This window comes from Eleutherodactylus coqui, chromosome 3, assembly GCF_035609145.1.
Source record: "Eleutherodactylus coqui strain aEleCoq1 chromosome 3, aEleCoq1.hap1, whole genome shotgun sequence".
Classification (NCBI taxonomy): Eukaryota; Metazoa; Chordata; class Amphibia; order Anura; family Eleutherodactylidae; genus Eleutherodactylus; species Eleutherodactylus coqui.
The window spans coordinates 291,883,597-291,905,959 of NC_089839.1; the positions used below are offsets into that span (position 1 = coordinate 291,883,597).

Here is a 22,363-nt window from a genome sequence, read left to right on the forward strand (position 1 = left end):
TCAGGGTGATGTCATCGGGCTCAGCTTACACAGTCTTATGTTACGGGGCCTTGCTCAGGGAAACTCTGTTTTTTAGGACAAGTGCCTTAACCCTTTCTAACCTGCCGCAGCTCATTGGGCTCACATTCTCGAGGTCAGGGGTCATCAAACTTTTTCGTAACAAGATCTTTAGCAGCCTGTAGGAATGCCAACACTGGATTGTATATGAATGTTTATTTATAAGCTCGCCAACTGCTCCGGCTGGGTTACATGGGTGAGAACTCCAATTCAAAGACAATGATGGGCATTGAAAAACACAAAACACTCAATAGTGCATAGGAATGTCCACTTTATTAGAGACCCCCGCCCTTTCACCATTGGAGTTTCCCTGTATCTATGTTCAGATAAACAGGGCCCACACAGTCAAGCAAACCCCAGCTGCACACAAGGCCGGTGCTCCAACGTGTCTGTGCGCACAACCTCTTCTTCATTCCCAAGGATAGGCTATAACAGCAGACGCCATTATACAGCGAAGGTGAAAGACAGAACGATTCTCGCTTGAATGAACCAATGATGCACTTGCCTGTCTAAATAGGCTGCACGAGAGCCAACGGGCTAGCATCCACATCACTCGCACGTTGGCTTTGGAGAGACAGAGAGGTGTGACTCCGGGGGCAAGAGCAAGCGCAAACATTGTATCAATGAGCAGTTCTGAAGGCCAAAGGAAAAAAAACACAACACTAGATGGCGGGTTCTAATACAACGCCAATCATTGTATATTCTTGTACATAGGGGGCAGTATTATAGTAGTTATATTCTTGTACATAGGAGGCAGTATTATAGTAGTTATATTCTTGTACATAGGGGGCAGTATTATAGTAGTTATATTCTTGTACATAGGAGTCAGTATTATAGTAGTTATATTCTTGTACATAGGGGGCAGTATTATAGTAGTTATATTCTTGTACATAGCGGGCAGTATTATAGCAGTTATATTCTTGTACATAGGGGGCAGTATTATAGTAGTTATATTCTTGTACATAGGAGCAGTATTATAGTAGTTATATTCTTGTACATAGCGGGCAGTATTATAGTAGTTATATTCTTGTACATAGGGGCAGTATTATAGTAGTTATATTCTTGTACATAGGGGGCAGTATTATAGTAGTTATATTCTTGTACATAGGAGGCAGTATTATAGTAGTTATATTCTTGTACATAGGGGGCAGTATTATAGTAGTTATATTCTTGTACATAGGGAGTAGTATTATAGTAGTTATATTCTTGTATATGGGAGCAGTATTATAGTAGTTATATTCTTGTACATAGGGGGCAGTATTATAGTAGTTACATTCTTGTACATAGGGGGCAGTATTATAGTAGTTATATTCTTGGACATAGGGAGCAGTATTATAGTAGTTATATTCTTGTACATAGGGGCAGTATTATAGTAGTTATATTCTTGTACATAGGGAGCAGTATTATAGTAGTTATATTCTTGTACATAGGGGGCAGCATTATAGTAGTTATATTCTTATACATAGGGGCAGTATTATAGTAGTTATATTCTTGTACATAGGGTGCAGTATTATAGTAGTTATATTCTTGTACATAGGGGGCAGTATTATAGTAGTTATATTCTTGTACATTAGGGGCAGTATTATAGTAGTTATATTCTTGTACATTAGGGGCAGTATTATAGTAGTTATATTCTTGTACATAGGGGGCAGCATTATAGTAGTTATATTCTTATACATAGGGGCAGTATTATAGTAGTTATATTCTTATACATAGGGACCAGTATTATAGTAGTTATATTCTTGTACATAGGGTGCAGTATTATAGTAGTTATATTCTTGTACATAGGGGGCAGTATTATAGTAGTTATATTCTTGTACATTAGGGGCAGTATTATAGTAGTTATATTCTTGTACATTAGGGGCAGTATTATAGTAGTTATATTCTTGTACATAGGGGGCAGCATTATAGTAGTTATATTCTTATACATAGGGGCAGTATTATAGTAGTTATATTCTTGTACATAGGGGGCAGTATTATAGTAGATATATTCTTGTACATAGGAGGCAGTATTATAGCAGTTATATTCTTGTATACAGGAGCAGTATTATAGTAGTTATATTCTTGTACATAGGAGGCAGTATTATAGCAGGTATAGTCTTGTATGTAGGGGCAGTATTACAATACTTCTATTCTTATGCATAGGAGTGTAATTATAGCATCTAGTTATAGCACGGGAGTAGCCAACAACTAAATAAAAGTTTGAAAGTCTGAAATTTTGAGTAAAAATAGGATGACAACAGCTGTCTCTTCTCCAACCTAAAACCAAACATCCTTCAACAAGTGTTAACCAGCAGTTTTTTTTCCCAGCTCCTCCAGGCACATGAACGCTTCGGTTCAGCTGGGCCTTTATGCGTTTTATTGAGAATGCTTCAGCTAGACAGCGCCGATAGCGGCTCTTCTCCAGGAAAGGAGAAAAAAATATCGGGCATTGAAATTCAATATGCCTGATATCATTTGTCAGGGGAAAGTAAATACACATTCAGGAATTTCCAACCAAATCTGCTGGTTTGGACATCTAAAAGGCGAATATTGAGACCTTTACAGGTAAGGAAACAAAATTTTGGCATTTGCATTCAGGAAAGATCCAAAGTCTGCAGAAAGGGTAAGAGAAATCAAAAGTCTGAACTTACTTGTTGGACTTCACTTTCACCGTTTGAAATCTTCTCTGTATAAACAAATGAATTGAATATTTTCTGTAGACATAAAAAGACACACAAAAAAAAAAGTTAGGAGAAACTCACGTGGTACTCATGAAATGCGCGCCAAATACGGAATGCATATAAAGTATCTTGTCCTCAGCACCACTACAACTCCCAGTATGCTCTGCAGCAGTAATATCCCTACTGTACAACAGAAGCAATTCAACAGTTCACAGTCAGACTGACTGCATATCTGTATGTTACATCCTATCCCCATTTATTATAGTACCCCCCCCCCCCCTCCAATTCATAAATGGTGAAGAATTGCGTCAATGTCATTATTTGAACCCATTTTTAACCCACCGAGGACCTTTCCTTTTTAATTTAGATATCATCAGCTCTCTGGTACATTACATGTTACTGAGGAAGGTTATTGTGATGACGCCGCATCGTTCCATCACAAATCATAGGCTTTACAATGTGTGAATACTCCCCCCCCCCCCCCCCCCGCCCACCCGCCAACCTGGCAAATCCAATGGACGCAATTTCCCCCCTTCTCCATAACAGACCCTTTTCTTCGTTTCACCGTGGCTGGCTGGGAATTGGAGAATGTAAGAAATGTGAACTCACAGATCTAAAAGGCAGCAATAAATCTCTTCCGCTTAACAGCTCCCAGGGAATGGAGAGAGCCAAGAAGAGATTCTGGGCTTTGTAAGGGCTTCCTTCTCCAGGAAGATGGATGGCTGCTATCAGCCAGCACGTGTCATTCACCTTAAACCACAGGACGCTGGGAAATATCAATGGCAAGTGATAGAGCGCCTTCCACTGTTCACCACATGCGGGAAAAAAAAGTGGCCACCGGGGGCGCCCTTCCATGCCTGATGTATGTCTGCAGTCCCTCTTATGTACACAAACAACAGTTTTCTCAAAGATACAATTTATGCATTTCCCTCCAGTTGCTCATACTGGCTGTATATTTCTAGTGGCCACAGGAGAAGTAGTTAATGGGTTTGTCAAATTGTAAACTGTTGATGGTCTGTGTGCAGGACCGGCCCCCCAATAGTAGTTCAGTAGGGGTCTGCCACCCAGGATCAGTGCTTAAACTATTTACCAAGCTGGTATGCTTGTACACTGAACAGATTTCTACAGGAAGCAGACAGCTCCCTTCACGCTGTAGTGGCCAGCCTTGGTATTACAGGCAGAGCTCCCATTGAAGTTAATGTGTGTAATACCAAGCCTACCTACTGCAGTGGGAACGGAGCGGTCTGCTTCCTGAAGTAATCAGCTTAGTGTATAAGCAGATTGTACTGGCAAACAGCTGATCAGGGTGGTCTGGGATAGCAGACCCCCGACAATTATTATTGATTGTCTGTCCTAAACATCCATAGTTTTTAACTGGATAACCCATTTAAGTACACTTTAATATCTACCTGAAAAGCCTAATGTCTGTTGCTTGGGGAGGCATAGATCAAGGTTGAATGTTTCATCTCGGATTCACTAGAGATAAGCAGCATCTAGAAGCCCCTTATCCTCCATAGAAATAATACACTTATCAAGACAAGATGAATGGACATGTTAATGCTGCAGTCTGGGTATACAGCAGTGAGCCTAAAGCTTGTTTAACTCACATGTACCATGAACTTATGGCAAACATCTATGTGGGCCTCTACATAACCCATGATCATTTACAATTAGCCCAAGCTAGTAATTAATGACAATTGCATAAGAAAGGAATCTTATTTCATCAAAACGTTGGCCAAACATGTTCATACCAGCCAATCACATTTCATTCTTCAAAGGGGAGGTCTAATTTAAAAAACAAAAAACATTTTTATACGCTGTATTAAGGAATTCTGAGTTAACTGAGGGGCGTGCTCTCTTCAGGATCCTCACCTATCGGCCAGAGTTTAGAGAAGTTATAAAGAGACTCCCTCTGAAGAATCAGTCCCGTCTTATACAAATAAATCCACTGATTTGAATGAGAACCATGTAATACTAAGTTTCTCCTGCGGGAGTGCTGCTGGGAAACTGAACACAAACTACCAGGTTTCTCCAGAGAGTACAGCTGAACACTGGGTCAGGACAACACTTTGACAACATCTTATTGTAAATGCAACCTTCTTAAATGCATGGATTATCTAAAGCGATGAACCCCTTCAAACTGCTCTTGCGGAAAATTAAGTCTGAACTCTGATTGGTTACTATGGGCAACACAACTAATTCCTGTCCTACAGTTCTGATGAGGCATATTGTATACACAGATTATGGGGGTTACCGCCAAAATATCCTCGACCTAACCCTTAATTCTCAAAAACACCCGCCAGTAAGCAAAAAGTAAAAAAAAAAAAAAAGAAAAAAAAGCCGCGATGAATATTTCACAATTTGGCCTAAATATAAGTCTTCAATCCCAACAATTAACTTCCTGCGCTGAACCTGAGAGCATTATTTAACCAACACAAGCCCGCGTCGCGCTCGCCAGCTAACACTTTGAACTTTCCCTTTCGGGCAAAGCGGTGATCTGGTTTTCATTAAAATTTTTGCAGCCGAGGTAAAAAACCTATTAGCAAATCTGCCATTTTCACAGACGACCAAAAACCAGTAAATCCACATTAAATTAGGACTGTACCATTTTGTGAAAAGGTCTAGTCACCCGGCGGTTCACAGATAACGTCTTCCGATTCTTCCCTGAGGCTATGAAATAATTGCTAGCAAAATGCCAGGAATATAACGTGCTGCACCCCCCCCCCCCCCAACAACCTTCTTATTTACGGAGAAGTGTAAAGAAAAAAAAAAGCCGCTCGTCTGCCATTTATATCCAGATACTAGACAACAAGACCAGAAAATAAAGCGTTATATTCAAAAATACATACATATCTATATACTCACATGCTCTAACGTAGATATAGCGCTATACGACCCTTTCAAGGTGTGGCAGGTTTATCATTGCAAATTCTGCACTGCAAATTTGCAACAATTTACGTTACAAGTAAAGCGCCCGAACGCAGCGAAGAAGAGCTGTGCGGACTTTCAGGGCACCACGAGGATTATCAAGTCTTTATCATGCAATGGGCAAAATCTACGGACAAACTGCGCAATATTACATAGGATTTCGCCACAGATTTAAGGTCACATCTGGATAAACTCCACTGCGCAATCTCTCGTAATTGTGCGTCTACCAACCTATCCCGTATCTATAGGCAACGTTTACAGGCGGCAATTACGTCGATCGATGCTTTCACGTGTAAACATTTCCTGCGTGATTTAGAGCGGCTTCAGACAGACGCTTGCAAAATAAAAGCACGCAATATGCAGAGAATACGACCCACTGATGTCAATGGGTTCGTTCACAGCTTTTTTTGCACTAAATGTCACACGCGCAAAAAAAAAAAAAATAGAACATGCTCGATTTTGTACAGCAAAGTCTCCATAAAAGTTTATTGGAGGAACGCAAATGCGTAATTATGTGAAAAACGAACACATCTGGACCAGATTAGACTAAATAGCCTTTTAAAATCAAGGCGGAGGGGGGCGCAGATAAACAGGCCCGGCGTGCGCAAAAAAGTTGCAGACATGTGCAAATACATTGCGCTGAAATGTGATCCTCTAGCGCAGCCATCAGCCGCATCGACAAGTGTTTCTTATTGTGTTCAACGGGAAACCTTGCATCACAGTCGTGTGCGGCCGTGCGGTGCGTTTTCCTGTCTTATTGAAAACAATGGGTGATGCGTTCCAAGTGAACGCCCAGATAGGACATGCAGGCATTTTTTGCCGCACCGCAATGCGGAGAGAAAAAAAATAAAAAATTAAGTCGCTCATGTTTATGATCGCATTCAAAAGAACCGCGCTCGTATTTAGATCGTCCTTTCTTCAATTTACTGAGGAACATGACCGCAACGCAGCTTAGATCAGATGACTAACGCTACTTAAAAATAATCGCCATATTGCCCGTCAATGCTTGGTTCCTAATGATTATCGCTGAATTAGCGCACATTATTGCAGTGTGTAAAGTCACATTAAAGCATGGCGGATTTGTTGCGGATTTCCCCGCTGGATTACGCAACTGCGTGGATTTTAGCCCTGCGTAGCTAGGACATGTTTCAAATGTAAGCAGGTTAAAGCCACGGTCACACAGGGCGGATTCCCAACGGAAATGTCTCAGTTTGGCCGCAGCGAAAAACCGCGACATTTCCGCCGGGAAAACCCGCGGCGGCTTTGAAGCGGCCCGGCCACACGCTCTTCCGCTGCGGCCGGCGCTCCCATAGATAAATAAATAGACATGCTGCGGTCGGCCGGCGTGGACGAGATTTCTGAGAAATCTCGTCCACTTGGCTGGCTAATCTCGTATTTAGCGGCCGCATGCGGATTTGCCGCGGCGAAATTCCGCACGAAATTTCCGCGGCAAATCCACCCTGTGTGAACCCAGCCTTAGGGTTTTTATTTGGATCGGAATCTGCACAGAAAATCAGCAACATGTAAATAGAGGCTGAAGTCATTTCTACCCATGTTGTCAATAATTGCGGAGAAATGGGAGAGACGGTAGTAGTCATCATGGCGAGATGGGTTATTACTTCTCAAACTGAAGAAAACAAAAAAGCCTTTTTCAAGTATGAACTGCTGATAACAGAGACCAGCACCAGTGCAGGTGCGTTCACATGTGGCAGATCTTGGTGCAGATCCGCCAGGAAATTATCACCATTTGGTTCAAATCCTGATATATTTTGCCATGGATCCAGAGTGGAATTTAACCTTTGAAGCAGTGACGTCCGCCGCGGATCCATGTCAAAATCCGCGCCAATGGACTGGATCTTGATGCGGAATTGGACTTTGGTACAGTTTCCGCTGCAGTAAATCCACACCTAATCTGATGTTTGTGAATACATCCTTAAAGGGGCTGTCCAGGTGAAAAGGATTTTTTTTAAACATGGATGCAACTATTGGGTTCCCCCGACATCCTGCACTGCAGCTACAGTGGCCCTTTCAGGCCTTATTAACGGCTACCACCTAACCGCTGCCGTGGTCACATACCCTTCCTCTTGCCATCACAGACCAGGTACTGAGAGCCATGATGCCAGGAGAACGGCACCTGACCACTGTGGCCTCTGATTGGCTGTTGCGGTTCATAAATGAAAACCAGGAGGTTTGTGATAAATGACAGCGCCGGATCAGTACGACTTATTTTATCACTTTGCACCAAACGTTATAAAAAAAAAAAAAATATATTAAAAATATATAAAAAATAAATTGCCCCCCAAAATCTCCCCTTTACCTGCATAAGTGTTTTTAATGGCATCCCTATACAGCCACAAACCGCGCAAAAGTAAACATGTTCATACCGACATGGAAAAACATTCTCGAGAAGTGAGAGGAGGCGGGGAAAGGTCTTGGACCCACCAAGGAATAAATCCTGTAATCAGGAGAATGTCCGTGAACGGAGCCGATCACATGACGGTCACGAGAAGCTGGGGATTACCACCGCAATCATGGTCACACGGGCGCATTCATGGCCAGAAGGACCGGAGAGAAACAAGACAAACACAGCTGCGCACGCCGACGTATTTACGGACTGAGCGAGCCTTTTTTGCTCGTTTGTGTACAGCAATCTAGTGCACCGATTGAAATGCCGAATTCGCTCCAGACGTGTTCTTTTTGTAGCGTTTCACGGATCTCCTTGCGTATTAAGCGCAAATTTGGAGACCATTGGTGCGCAAATATGCAGAAAGATAAAGCATGTTGTATTTTTTTCTCCTAGACTGAAACGTGCGTGTAAAATACGGAAATGTTAACGAACCAATTGAAATCAAGTTATATTCTCTGCGTATTGCGCACGCACATATGCCTGTGTGAAGCCGGCCTAAGGCCACGCTCACGCACAGTTTCTTCACGGCGGTGAGATTCCTCCACCGATTTCTTTCCGGTTTCTCAGACGAGCGTTCGAACTCAGCGTTTCTAACGCCATGATCTTCGAACACTGCCTGCTGTATTTCCGTGCGTTTCAGCACTTTTTAACGAAACTTACCCCCCCGTTGCAATAACGGGGTGTGTCTTGAAAATGCTGTCAAAAAACTACTGAACGTGTTTGAAACAGTCGTTCGAAAAAAGCGTTAAAATGCAGCGTTTTAACAGGCGCCTGTATAAATACCAACCAATCACAGCACAGCTTTCATTTTACTTCAGCAGGATAACAAATAGCAACCAATCACAGCACAGCTTTCATTTTACCTCAGCAGTATAAGAAACAGCAACCAATCACAACACAACTTTTGTTTTACCTCAGCATACCAACCAATCACAACGCAGCTTTCATTTTACCTCAGCAGTATAAGAAATACCAACCAATCACAACATAACTTTTGTTTTACCTCAGCAGTATGAATACCAACCAATCACAACGCAGCTTTCATTTTACTTCAGAAGGATAACATAGCAACCAATCACAGCACAGCTTTCATTTTACCTCAGCAGTATAAGAAATCGCAACCAATCACAGCGCAGCTTTCATTTTACCTCAGCAGTATAAGAAATCGCAAGCAATCACAGCGCAGCTTTCATTTTACCTCAGCAGTATAAGAAATCGCAACCAATCACAGCGCAGCTTTCATTTTACCTCAGCAGTATAAATACCAACCAATCACAGCACAGCTTTTGTTTTACCTCAGCAGTATAAGAAATCGCAACCAATCACAGCGCAGCTTTTGTTTTACCTCAGCAGTATGAATACCAACCAATCACAACGTAGCTTTCATTTTACTTCAGAAGGATAACATAGCAACCAATCACAGCACAGCTTTCATTTTACCCTCAGCAGTATAAGAAATAGCAACCAATCACAGCGCAGCTTTCATTTTACCTCAGCAGTATAAGAAATCGCAACCAATCACAGCGCAGCTTTCATTTTACCTCAGCAGTATAAGAAATCGCAACCAATCACAGCGCAGCTTTCGTTTTACTTCAGCAGTATAAGAAATACTAACCAATCACAGCGCAGCTTTCGTTTTACCTCAGCAGTATAAGAAATGAAGCTGCGCTGTGATTGGTTGCTATGGGCAACACAAATTACAGGGGAAGTCTGAGTTTTCGATTTTTAATTACACAGATTTTGTGTTTTATATATAAGATCACGTACCAAACCCTCACCATTATTGGAGACTCTGCTTGCTGTCAGTGAATGGGAACACTAACATGAAATCCCATCTTTTCACGGTTCTCAGTGTTTGCTAATAACGAAGTAAAAGCAGATAATAATGTGATATTATACATGTAATATCCATGACACTGAACGACAGAGCGGCCCGTGTAAACAGATGCTCCTCCATACCGGTCGTTCCCCAGCTTTCCTGTTCACGGTAGTAAATAAATCAGACGGAGGCCGTAAGCGTTAAACGCCGCTTGCGTCATGCTGCGTTTTACAGCTAGCGGTGACCCCGCGTACTGCCTCGTATGGCGGCGAAACTGTACTGAGCATGACAGCGTATCTCCCGCTCACCGGCATGCGTGGTCCACCTGTCCTTTTTGTTTACATTTCCCCCGCTGTTAGAAGCAATGGCGCGTATACACGCTGCCCAGAGAGAACGGTGGTTTCTATTGTGCGTATATACAGGAGCTGTGTTTTTTTGCGCTCACGTATTACGCAATTCCACAAGGTGCTCAGATCTGCATAAGGCAATGTGATTGATTGCCTGCGGGTTACCGTGTAACGGGCGGACAGTGCACATGCAATGCGCGGTAATCGTACACCCTAGAGGCCGACCCTGTGAATTACACCCTATAAGGCTACGTGCACACGGGCGCGTTTTCCGCCTAAAATTGGACGCAAATAGCAGCCACTCATGTGAACAGGGGGGGGGGCGTCACGTGGAATTTATTCCAGTACGTCCCATTATTGTCCGCTTCATGGACAAAACTAGTTCCCATCACTGTAACGTGTCCCGCACCTCGGCTGCGCCGGCGCTCGTGTCATAGCGCCTTTTCACACGGGCGATCACGATTTTGCTGCAAGAAAAAGCGTCTTGATTTCCCCCGCGATTTGAGCATCAGTGCGGGTTTTTTGCTCACAAAATCATCGCGGTCGCTTGTGACTTACCGCGCTTTTTTGTTTTTTTATGGTGCGATTTTGCAGCAATTTTTTTGAAAGTCAGTAGGACTTTTCAATGTTAAAAAAAAATTGTGTCGTACGTTTGTTGCGTTGCGATAAAAAGGAGGCTCCATAGGGAACCATGGGAGATAAAGTATATCACACATCACAGAGGGATGCAACATACCGCGATTTTTCGCGGTAGGACTCCCGCACGTACGACTCACACGTAAATAGGACATGCTGCGATTTTTCTGCATCGTTGCGAGAGAGAAAAAAAAATGCCCGTGCAAAGGTCCATTTTCGTACATGCCGTAACGCACAAAAACCATGCGCGAATATTGGCATGTAAATACGGCCTCGCTGCTGGCGCCTGACTATCACATGGGGACTGTATTACTTACATGTATACTAGAGCGGAGCCGCCGTATCTAGTCAGTGTGCTGCCTGATCCACGCACGGATAAAAAACTCGCAACTTTCCTGGGCGCACGTTTTTACCAGTCCCTGTGATGTAGGACTGGGGAGCAGCGTCAGCCGGCAAACAGGACTTGTGCTCACTCTCCAGGCCAGGAAATAGTTACAAGCGGAGGGGACCCCAAACAAGGTTCTCGCAATCAGCAACCTGAACAACTGCCAGAAAGCAATCAGCGACGCTGAAGGTTACAAGTGGAGGTTAGGATAGAGGCGAGAGGCCAGAAAAATAGGTACCACATGTTGGAGGCCGTGTAACCTGACTACAGCGCAGCCCCCCGAAGCTGCCAGCAGCCGCCCCCTACAAAACTTCTATCCAAAGCGGTAAAATAAAACAGATGCCTGCAATGCCCGGGGCCCCTGCCCATGTGCAAGAGCTGCCAACGGCTACGGGCACAAATGGACCATCTAATAAACATTTAAAGGGGCCGCAGGACAGAATATTTCACCAGCTCAATGGAAAAATAGACCATAGCATTATAAATAGAGATGAGCGAACGTGCTCGGCCACGCCCCTTTTTCGCCCGAATACCGCGATTTCCGAGTACTTCCGTACTCGGGCGAAAAAATTCGGGGGGCGCCGTGGCGGCACGGGGGGTAGCAGTGGGGAGTGGGGGGGAGAGGGAGAGAGAGAGGGCTCCCCCCTGTTCCCCGCTGCTACCCCCCCGCACCGCCACGCCTCTCCCCGCCCCCCCCCCCCCCCGAATCTTTTCACCCAAGTACTGAAGTACTCGAAAATGGCGGTACTCGGGTGCGTAAGTACTCGAAACGAGTACGTTCGCTCATCTCTAATTATAAAGCATCCAGTAGCGTTCAGCGCAGCGGATGTCCGCCATGACATTACAGCTTGCACTGCAGACATTCTGTACGCACATTAGAGCCCATTAGCCATGAAGCCAATCCAAACGCGGCTACCCAACGTAGATTTTAAATCGGTAAGACCGAGCCCACATGGGAAGGATTCCAATTGTGGAATCCACAGCAAAACGCGGGAATTGAAAAGCATGTTTAATAAAAAAAAGCCCGCTAATTTGCTCCCAGTCGCGGATACGAATTGCGGCATGCTCTATTTTGCCAGAGATTCTGCACGGACGGCCACCATTAAAGTCAATCAAGGTCATCCGACGCGCAACCCATACGCAATTAACAGTGTATACGGGCACCAGTGTCATTGCTAAGAGTCGTCACGGGAAATAGAAACATTTTTGGGGAAAAGCCACTGTAAGGCGCATGACAGACAGCAAGCGCCCGCGGTCGTACGGAATACAAGAAAAGGAGGTACGTAGGGTTGCTGGCCGGGCTAGGCTGGAATCCGTTGTGGGCTTCCCACATGTCAAATTTGGTCCGCCCCTATGAGTCCGGACTAAGTGATATTTTTTTCCCGCTGGTCGGACTGCAGATACCATTTTAGTCAATTGGATTCTGCTATGGGACTAAGGCTCTTTTACTGCATATTACACATGCCCAAAAAATGGCCAAACACCCGGGAGGCATCGCGCCAAACTGAGGAAAAACGTAAGGAGAAACTGACAATGCAAACTTAAAGGGGTTGTCCCGCGAAAGCAAGTGGGGTTATACACTTCTGTATGGCCATATTAATGCACTTTGTAATATACATCGTGCATTAAATATGAGCCATACAGAAGTTATTCACTTACCTGTTCCGTTGCTGGCGTCCCCGTCGCCATGGATCCGTCTAAATTCACTGTCTTCTGGCGTTTTTAGACGCGCTTGCGCAGTCCGGTCTTCTCCCTGGTGAATGGGGCCGCTCGTGCCGGAGAGCTGGTCCTTGTAGCTCCGCCCCATCACGTGTGCCGATTCCAGCCAATCAGGAGGCTGGAATCGGCAATGGACCGCACAGAGCCCATGGTGCACCATGGGAGAAGACCCGCGGTGCATCGTGGGTGAAGATCCCGGCGGCCATCTTGGTAAAGGAAGAAAAGTCGCCGCAGCGCGGGGATTCGGGTAAGTAATAAACTTTTTTTTTTTAACCCATCGCACCGAACGGGGGGGGCCTACTGAATAAAAAAAAAAAACGTTTCGGCGTGAGACAACCCCTTTAAGGTAGTTTTAGACTGTCAGGTGCTTTAAGCACCCGAAAACCTGTCCCAATGATTATCACTTCTAGGCTTGGGTTGTGCCAGAGATCTCTTCTGGCCGCAAGCATTCTTTTAAAATAAACAGGCAGTCATTCACAGGTGGACTGCCTGTTCATACCGGCTGACAGTTGCTAGGTGTTGAGGTGATCTGAAAACTAAGCGACTTCGACAAGTCAGTGATTCTCGCTCAGTCCTCTGTCAGGTCTGTACTTGTACGGGATGACAGTTGCTGAAATCGCGCTTTTCAGCGATCACTTGAGCAACCAACGGCCCATGTAAAAGTAGCCTTTCTTCCTCTAACACAGGCGGTTTTTACAGCTTAGCGGATATTGGAAACACCCGCTAAAAACTCTGTACTAAGCATTCATTGATTTCAGTGGGGCTTCTCAAACGAGTGTTTTAGCACAGCATGTTTAACGCCACGCTAATTGTATGCTGCCTGTTCTAGTTCAGTTGCAGAACTTTTTAACACCCCACTCACCCATTACAATTACAGGGTGCGTTAAAACCGCTGTCGAAGGCCGCATTTAAAAATGCCTGTGTGAGCCTGACCTAAGGGTGCATTTAGACTGCAAAGATGATCGCTCAAAAGATGGCTTTTGAGCGATCATTTTGCATAAACTACTACTTGGCATGAATGCCTATTAGTACCAAGTGGCAGCGTGAGCTGCTGGGAGCTGTAATCAGGAAACGGACCTCACGCTGTTCTCTGATTACTTTTGCTTTGTTCTGCACTGGGGCTGACAGCTGAGACAATGTTATCAGCTGTAATCAGCTCTCCACCAGTGTGCTGTCCTGCTTATCAGCTACTCTGCCAAACAGTGGTTTTCAAGCAGAACTAAAAGCAGTCATTTGGCAGAAAACTGAAAGATGGGCACATTTAGACGATTATCGCTCAAAAGACGTCTTTTGAGCGTATTTTGAGCAATAGTCGCTGTCTAAATGGGCCTTTAGGCTGCCTGTCTACGGGCGTTGCAATATCCCACGCAGGATCTCCGGCACGGAAGCCGCCGTCGGGGATCAGGCGCCAGACAGATTTCCGCAGTGAGCCTGACAGATAGGCTCACCGTGGCAATTCGCAGCATGCTGCGATTTGGTGGCCGCGAGCAGAGAATTGCTATGATTCTTTGGTCATGGACAGAGGGGCTGCACTTTCCATAGCGGCTGGATTATCGCTGCGGGAAATGCTGTGAAAATTCGCCCCTGGACAGAAGCCCTTAGACTAAACAGTCTTTAAATGCATCACAGTATCCTGTGATCTGGCTTATCTTTAGACTGTCTAGTCTAACTTTATCAGTTTAGTCGGGGCGACTCTCGGACACTTTATAGATCCGCGCTGTCCACGCAGTTCCGTTTTGTACGGCTTCGTTCAGTTCTATCATTTGCATGTTGGTGTCGGCTTTGATACCAGCATCCAGAGCGCTCTTCGTCGGTCATCTTTTGCCGCTGACCCCTCCAAGCATTATTGATGTTTCTAGTGAATTAGCTCGCATTATGCGGCCGAAGTGGAAGGGTTTCCATTTAATAACTTTGCCCTCCGATGAAAACTTTGGTTTGATGCGGCCTGGGACTGCTTTGTTTGTGATCTTGGCAATTCAAGGAATTCGTAGGAGTTTCCTCCAACACCAAAGTTCAAAGGCATCAATCTTCCTCCAGTCTGCTTTCATCGATGCCCAACGTTTGCAGCTGTAAGTTGCGATTGGGAGGAGGATCGCGTTGACTATCCGGCGGTCTAACTTATTATCAAATATTAATTACGTTACTTGGGGGATATCAGTCACCACTAGGACGAATGCACACGGCCGGGTCGGATTCCGCATTCACTCATGTCATGCTCGTTCCAATGTTTTGCGGTACAAAAGGTAGTTAACACACATCATGAAGGTGATGCAAGGCATGTAAGCCAGTTTTTGGTGCAATTTGCACCAGAAAATTGGTGGATTTTTATAGTAATTCTGCGCAATCACGGTCCGCTCAGTGTGACGGGTGGAGGACGACACTGGAAGTGACCGCTAAAGAAAAATTCTGCCCCATCCCTTCAGGTACGCCACATTTTTTCCCCTCTAGATCTGGCCCATGCTTATATAAAAACGGAAGAAGCCCCCCTTTAAAGGAGATCATTCTGCTGTATTACAAGAAAATCCATTGGATGCTCCCAGAATTCCCTCTCACTTATACAGTATTATGGAAACGAGCAGAACCGGGTGTCCCGACCATGTAACACGCTGACAAGCTGCACCCTGCGGCCTCATTCGCATCAATGCCCATCACACACAGTGCCACCCGCTCCAAGACCCCTTATACTACGCAGCCATATATGACAGTTATGTCACCAGACCAGCTTATAACTTATGGCCTGTCATATCCACCACTTCACTGATCTCCCCATACAGAGGAGCGTCACTCAGGTATGAACATTCTAGGCCCGGCTGTCGACCCTGCGTACCTTTTGTTCTTGTGGTGCGTATGGCTGCGGCGCCCCGCCGTCTCCCATGTGCAGTACAGGGTTTCTTGTTTTTGGGGGTTTTTTTTGAAGGCTTGTATTTCCTGTGCTTTAGCAATGATAATTGCCTATGGGCTGCGGGTTACAGCATGCGGATTTTTCCTCCGCTCATGGAATGCGCAATTTGTATTCGCAAGTGTGAGCAAAAAAAATCAATTTTACATGCTTTTCACGGCCTCTGTTTTGCCACGGATTTCGATCGCGGATGCTACAATTGCAATCCACCCATCTGAGCCTAGCCTCACAGTGTTCTTGCAGTTCTATCCTTGTACACGATGTGTGGGGGGGGGGGGGGGTCAATATTATTGTACACAGGGGAAAGCATTATTGCAGTTCTATCCTTGTAAACAGGGGGCAGTGTTCTTGCAGTTTTATCCTTGTAAACAGGGGGCAGTGTTCTTGCAGTTTTATCCTTGTAAACAGGGGGCAGTGTTCTTGCAGTTTTATCCTTGTAAACAGGGGGCAGTGTTCTTGCAGTTTTATCCTTGTAAACAGGGGGCAGTGTTCTTGCAGTTTTATCCTTGTAAACAGGGGGCAGTGTTCTTGCAGTTTTATCCTTGTAAACAGGGGGCAGTGTTCTTGCAGTTTTATCCTTGTAAACAGGGGGCAGTGTTCTTGCAGTTTTATCCTTGTAAACAGGGGGCAGTGTTCTTGCAGTTTTATCCTTGTACATGGGTGGGAGGGCAGCGTCTTGCAGTTTTATCCTTGTACACGGGGGGCAGTATTATTGCAGTTTTATCCTTGTACACGGGGAGCAGTATTATTGCAGTTTTATCCTTGTACACGGGGGGCAGTATTATTGCAGTTTTATCCTTGTACACGGGGGGCAGTATTATTGCAGTTTTATCCTTGTACACGGGGGGCAGTATTATTGCAGGTTTATCCTTGTACACGGGGGGCAGTATTATTGCAGTTTTATCCTTGTACACGGGGGGCAGTATTATTGCAGTTTTATCCTTGTACACGGGGGGCAGTATTATTGCAGTTTTATCCTTGTACACGGGGGGCAGTATTATTGCAGGTTTATCCTTGTACACGGGGGGCAGTATTATTGCAGGTTTATCCTTGTACACGGGGGGCAGTATTATTGCAGGTTTATCCTTGTACACGGGGGGCAGTATTATTGCAGGTTTATCCTTGTACACGGGGGGCAGTATTATTGCAGGTTTATCCTTGTACACGGGGGGCAGTATTATTGCAGGTTTATCCTTGTACACGGGGGGCAGTATTATTGCAGTTTTATCCTTGTACACGGGGGGCAGTATTATTGCAGTTCTATCCTTGTACACGGGGGGGTGGGGGGCAGTATTATTGCAGTTTTATCCTTGTACACGGGGGGGCAGTATTATTGCAGTTTTATCCTTGTACACGGGGGGGCAGTATTATTGCAGTTTTATCCTTGTACACGGGGGGGCAGTATTATTGCAGTTTTATCCTTGTACACGGGGGGGCAGTATTATTGCAGTTTTATCCTTGTACACGGGGGGCAGTATTATTGCAGTTTTATCCTTGTACACGGGGGGCAGTATTATTGCAGTTCTATCCTTGTACACGGGGGGCAGTATTATTGCAGTTCTATCCTTGTACACGGGGGGCGGTATTATTGCAGTTCTATCCTTGTACACGGGGGGGGGCGGTATTATTGCAGTTCTATCCTTGTACACGGGGGGGGGACGGGGGGGGGACAGTATTATTGCAGTTTTATCCTTGTACACGGGGGGGCAGTATTATTGCAGTTTTATCCTTGTACACGGGGGGCAGTATTATTGCAGTTTTATCCTTGTACACGGGGGGCAGTATTATTGCAGTTTTATCCTTGTACACGGGGGGCAGTATTATTGCAGTTTTATCCTTGTACACGGGGGGCAGTATTATTGCAGTTTTATCCGTGTACACGGGGGGCAGTATTATTGCAGTTCTATCCTTGTACACGGGGGGCAGTATTATTGCAGTTTTATCCTTGTACACGGGGGGACAGTATTATTGCAGTTTTATCCTTGTACACGGGGGGGCAGTATTATTGCAGTTTTATCCTTGTACACGGGGGGCAGTATTATTGCAGTTTTATCCTTGTACACGGGGGGCAGTATTATTGCAGTTTTATCCTTGTACACGGGGGGCAGTATTATTGCAGTTCTATCCTTGTACACGGGGGGGCGGTATTATGGCAGTTTTATCCTTGTACACGGGGGGGCAGTATTATTGCAGTTTTATCCTTGTACACGGGGGGCAATATTATTGCAGTTTTATCCTTGTACACGGGGGGACAGTATTATTGCAGTTTTATCCTTGTACACGGGGGGCAGTATTATTGCAGTTTTATCCTTGTACACGGGGGGCAGTATTATTGCAGTTTTATCCTTGTACACGGGGGGCAGTATTATTGCAGTTTTATCCTTGTACACGGGGGGCAGTATTATTGCAGTTTTATCCTTGTACACGGGGGGACAGTATTATTGCAGTTTTATCCTTGTACACGGGGGGACAGTATTATTGCAGTTTTATCCTTGTACACGGGGGGCAGTATTATTGCAGTTTTATCCTTGTACACGGGGGGGCAGTATTATTGCAGTTTTATCCTTGTACACGGGGGGCAGTATTATTGCAGTTTTATCCTTGTACACGGGGGGACAGTATTATTGCAGTTTTATCCTTGTACACGGGGGGCAGTATTATTGCAGTTTTATCCTTGTACACGGGGGGCAGTATTATTGCAGTTTTATCCTTGTACACGGGGGGACAGTATTATTGCAGTTTTATCCTTGTACACGGGGGGGCAGTATTATTGCAGTTTTATCCTTGTACACGGGGGGGCAGTATTATTGCAGTTTTATCCTTGTACACGGGGGGCAGTATTATTGCAGTTTTATCCTTGTACACGGGGGGCAGTATTATTGCAGTTTTATCCTTGTACACGGGGGGCAGTATTATAGTAGTTATATTCTTGCACAAAGGAGCAGTATTATAGTAGTTATATTCTTGTACATAGGGGGCAGTATTATTGCAGTTTTATCCTTGTACACGGGGGGCAGTATTATTGCAGTTCTATCCTTGTACACGGGGGGCAGTATTATTGCAGTTCTATCCTTGTACATAGGAGGCAGTATTATTGCCGTTCTATCCTTGGACATAGGAGGCAGTATTATAGTAGTTATCGGTATATGGTTGTACGTAGCTGTATTATAATAGTTATACCCTTGCATACAATAGGCAATATTCTTCACCCTCTGCACAGCATCTGCTTCACACATGGCTTTGAGAAGTAAAGGTGGATTTCTTTTTATCCTAGTGGGTCCGGCCTTACGATGTCATACATGTGCAGTAATATCCATTGCACTTTAATGCTCATTTTTCCCCTTTATAGAAGAGCTGGTTTCCGTTCCTACAAAAGGCCAATTCACACAAGGCCAATTAGGCCATTGTTACTCCCAAGACATGCGGTCTTTGTAAAACCTTGATTGGTAATATGAAAATATAATTAAGTATTTTTCTGCCCCCTGGCATAAATTCCAAAGTATTTACAAGTCTTCATATTGCATATAAAAAGCAGAGCATATATCTCGATTGACACAGACCTTGTAAATTGTCTGCAGAGCCTATAATAGTCTGCAGGAATGACACATAATATACAATATAATAGCTCAGTCCAACATCTGAACAGCCAGAAGTCCAGCATGGCTGCAGATCACAGGCCCAGAAACAAAGGACTCCATTACAAAGACTACAGACATTTCCGTGACCGTCCAGTAATCCAGAACACATGATGCCCCTACACCCCCCGGGCCTATAGATGCCGGATTAAAGCCACATTACCGTACATTGGGAAATACAGTCATTTCTATAATGAGACGATTCCACGGTAGCATCAGTCAGCTTTTTTATGTGACCGTCTGCTTGTTCAGGCGAGACGAGATGAGTGGCGTTTCCTGGCGTCACGCTGGGTGCAGCTAAGATTTTTAATTAAAATTGCGTGAGAGTTGCCCCCCCCCCATGCAGCGGGAATCAGAGTAAATCATTATGAAACAATTGATATCGCTATTATTTGATTAACCCGACTTCACACACCGATCAAAGTAAAGTAATTATCAGGAGCGGAAACGAAAAAAAAAAAAACGCACGGAGAAGCAGCGGCCTCTGGATTGCTATACCATTTTAGCCGTAGGTGTCCAAAATAAGGGCTTATTCACATGAGTATGCAGTTTAGGTGGTTGAACAATCGCATCGTTTCCACGATGTCTATTTGGGAATTAAGTGCGTATTCACGCGAAAAAAAATGCAAGAAGGATCCATTGATGTAATTTTTTTTACACTACCTACTGGCTTCGGGTGCATTCAGACGACCGTATATGGGCCGGGTTTTCACACCCAGCCGATATACGGCGTCTCTCTCTGCAGGGGGAGGAGGCTGGAAGAGCCAGGAGCAGTGCTCTGAGCTCCCGCCCCCTCTCCGCCCCTCTGCACTATTTGCAATGAGGAGGCGGAACGGGGCGGGGCTAAGTTCCAGGAATTAGCCCCACCCCCGTCCCGCCTCTCCTTTTCATGCTACAAACTTGGACACACTTATGTGAATACGGTCCTATTATCGGTCACAGGAATCACCAGGATTGGCGCGCTCCAGCCCTGGCCCCCGGCGGCGATGGAGGGGTAAGTATAGTAGTTCAGTGAATGGAGGCGGAGAGCGTCGCAGATCTTTCGTCTTCTCCCCTCCAGTCATGGCGAACAGGCAGTCGCTCAAAGACGAACTGCCGCCTATTGAAACTGAGCGAGAAGTCGCTCACAAGTCGCTTTGTTTCACCGAGCCAAAACAAAAACTAGAGACTAATGAGCGATTTCACACCCCGCACCCCAACGAGCCCCATGTTTACAAAGGACAACCATCACTTAAAGTCGCTTTTTTGAATGATTTTCGGGCCGACCGCTGTCCCATGTAAAGCCACACGGAGAAAGAGACATGGTTTAAAATCTACTACCGTTTAGTGTATCCAGCTCCTACACAAATCTATGTAGTTCTATGGTTACAGACTACAAACAAACCCTGCGTAGTCTGATCCTGTACAGCTCCCGTCAGCCTCTTCTATTATCTCCATATTAGCAAGAGGAGGAGGGAGCAAACATGGAGGAAGGGTCGCTCCACATGGGACAACCATCGGCCGAAAAACCACTAAAACTAACAATTTTGAACAACGCTTGCTTTTTGCTGACACCCGTTCATTAGTCGCTTCATTGGAGCTCACTGAAAGGAAGAAACTAGTCAGCGACTTCTGGATCAGGGTAAACAGGCAGACATTCATTTTCGAAGGACTGCCTGTTCACAGTAAATGGGGGCGGGTGGCCAGAAGAGATCTTCGGCCCGATCCGCCTCCATTCACTAATCGTCTATCACTCCTGTGTAAAGTAACTAGCGTGTGACTGCAGCATCACACTTCACAGAGGATTTGCTTGGACTTTAGAACTATGGAGACACATAGGTCTGCATAGAACCTGTGTACATAAAACGGCAGGAGGTATTTTATCCAGACTTTGCACAGCTTCTGTATAGCTATGTTTCAGCAATAACAAATTGTTGCCAAAGTTTACGTACCCTTCGGCTGCATCCGCACGGGCTACATAGTCTCGCTACAATGTTTCCAATGGATTCTTTCACATGAGCGGTGTTTTGCAGCCCGTGCGGATGCAGTCTCAGGCTAGCTTCAATATCAGGTGGTAAAGCACGGCCTGATATCGCACTCACCAACATGCGATTTCACCGCAGATGTGAGGCGGCCGCCGCAGAAGTTAACAGAGTGCCTCCCACTGTTTTGAATGGGGAAGCCCTGCATCACACTGCGTGCGCCTAGCTACTGCCGGCCCCACTGAAAACAATGTGCGACGCAATGCGAGGCACGCCCAAAGATAGGATGCGCCACTGTTTGTTTCCCGCATCACGCCGGTCATTCAAAAAGAATGAGATTCATATTCGTGCAAGATTTTCTCGCCCGTGTGAAGCCGGCCTCAGGGTATATGTTCACATCTGGCAGAAACGCGGTGCAGAAAATCCGCCTCATAAACCGCGTCACAATCCAAAACATTGGCGCAGATCTGCAGCACATTTCAACCCTATTGAAAAAATGAAATCAGCTGAGGATCTGTACCAAGATCCCCATTGAAGTCTGCAGCCCTACCGCCACATATCAATGTGCCTTAGGGATACGTTCACAAGGCGGAATTCATTGCAGGATTGTTCACGCTTATTCCGAAATTTATTTTTTTTTAAAAACCACATCAAAATCCACAGCTTTCTGTTGCGGTTTTTGGCACAGATTCGCAAATGGATTTATCGCAGTCAATGGAGAAAAAAAATCAATGTATGGAATTCTGACCCGAAACGAGCATTTCCGCATCAAAAAGAGTTGTCATCCTCGGACGTGGAAAGTCACGAAAATGCATCCACACGGGACATAGTCGCTGCAGAATGTCCGCACTGCTTGGCGCAGAATTCGGCGCGGATCTTGGTGTGGAATTCCCCGCATTAGAAGCTG

The 22,363-nt window shown here is 45.2% G+C and overlaps 1 protein-coding gene across 1 annotated transcript in view; it reads right to left on the bottom strand.

Moving 5' to 3' along the window:
* Positions 1 to 22,363, bottom strand: part of CACHD1 (cache domain containing 1) — a 154,210-nt gene that overhangs the window by 97,209 nt on the left and 34,638 nt on the right. The window contains exon 2 of the mRNA XM_066597687.1: positions 2,691 to 2,753. Coding sequence (XP_066453784.1) covers positions 2,691 to 2,753 — 63 coding nt within the window. The remainder of the gene's footprint in view (positions 1 to 2,690; positions 2,754 to 22,363) is intronic.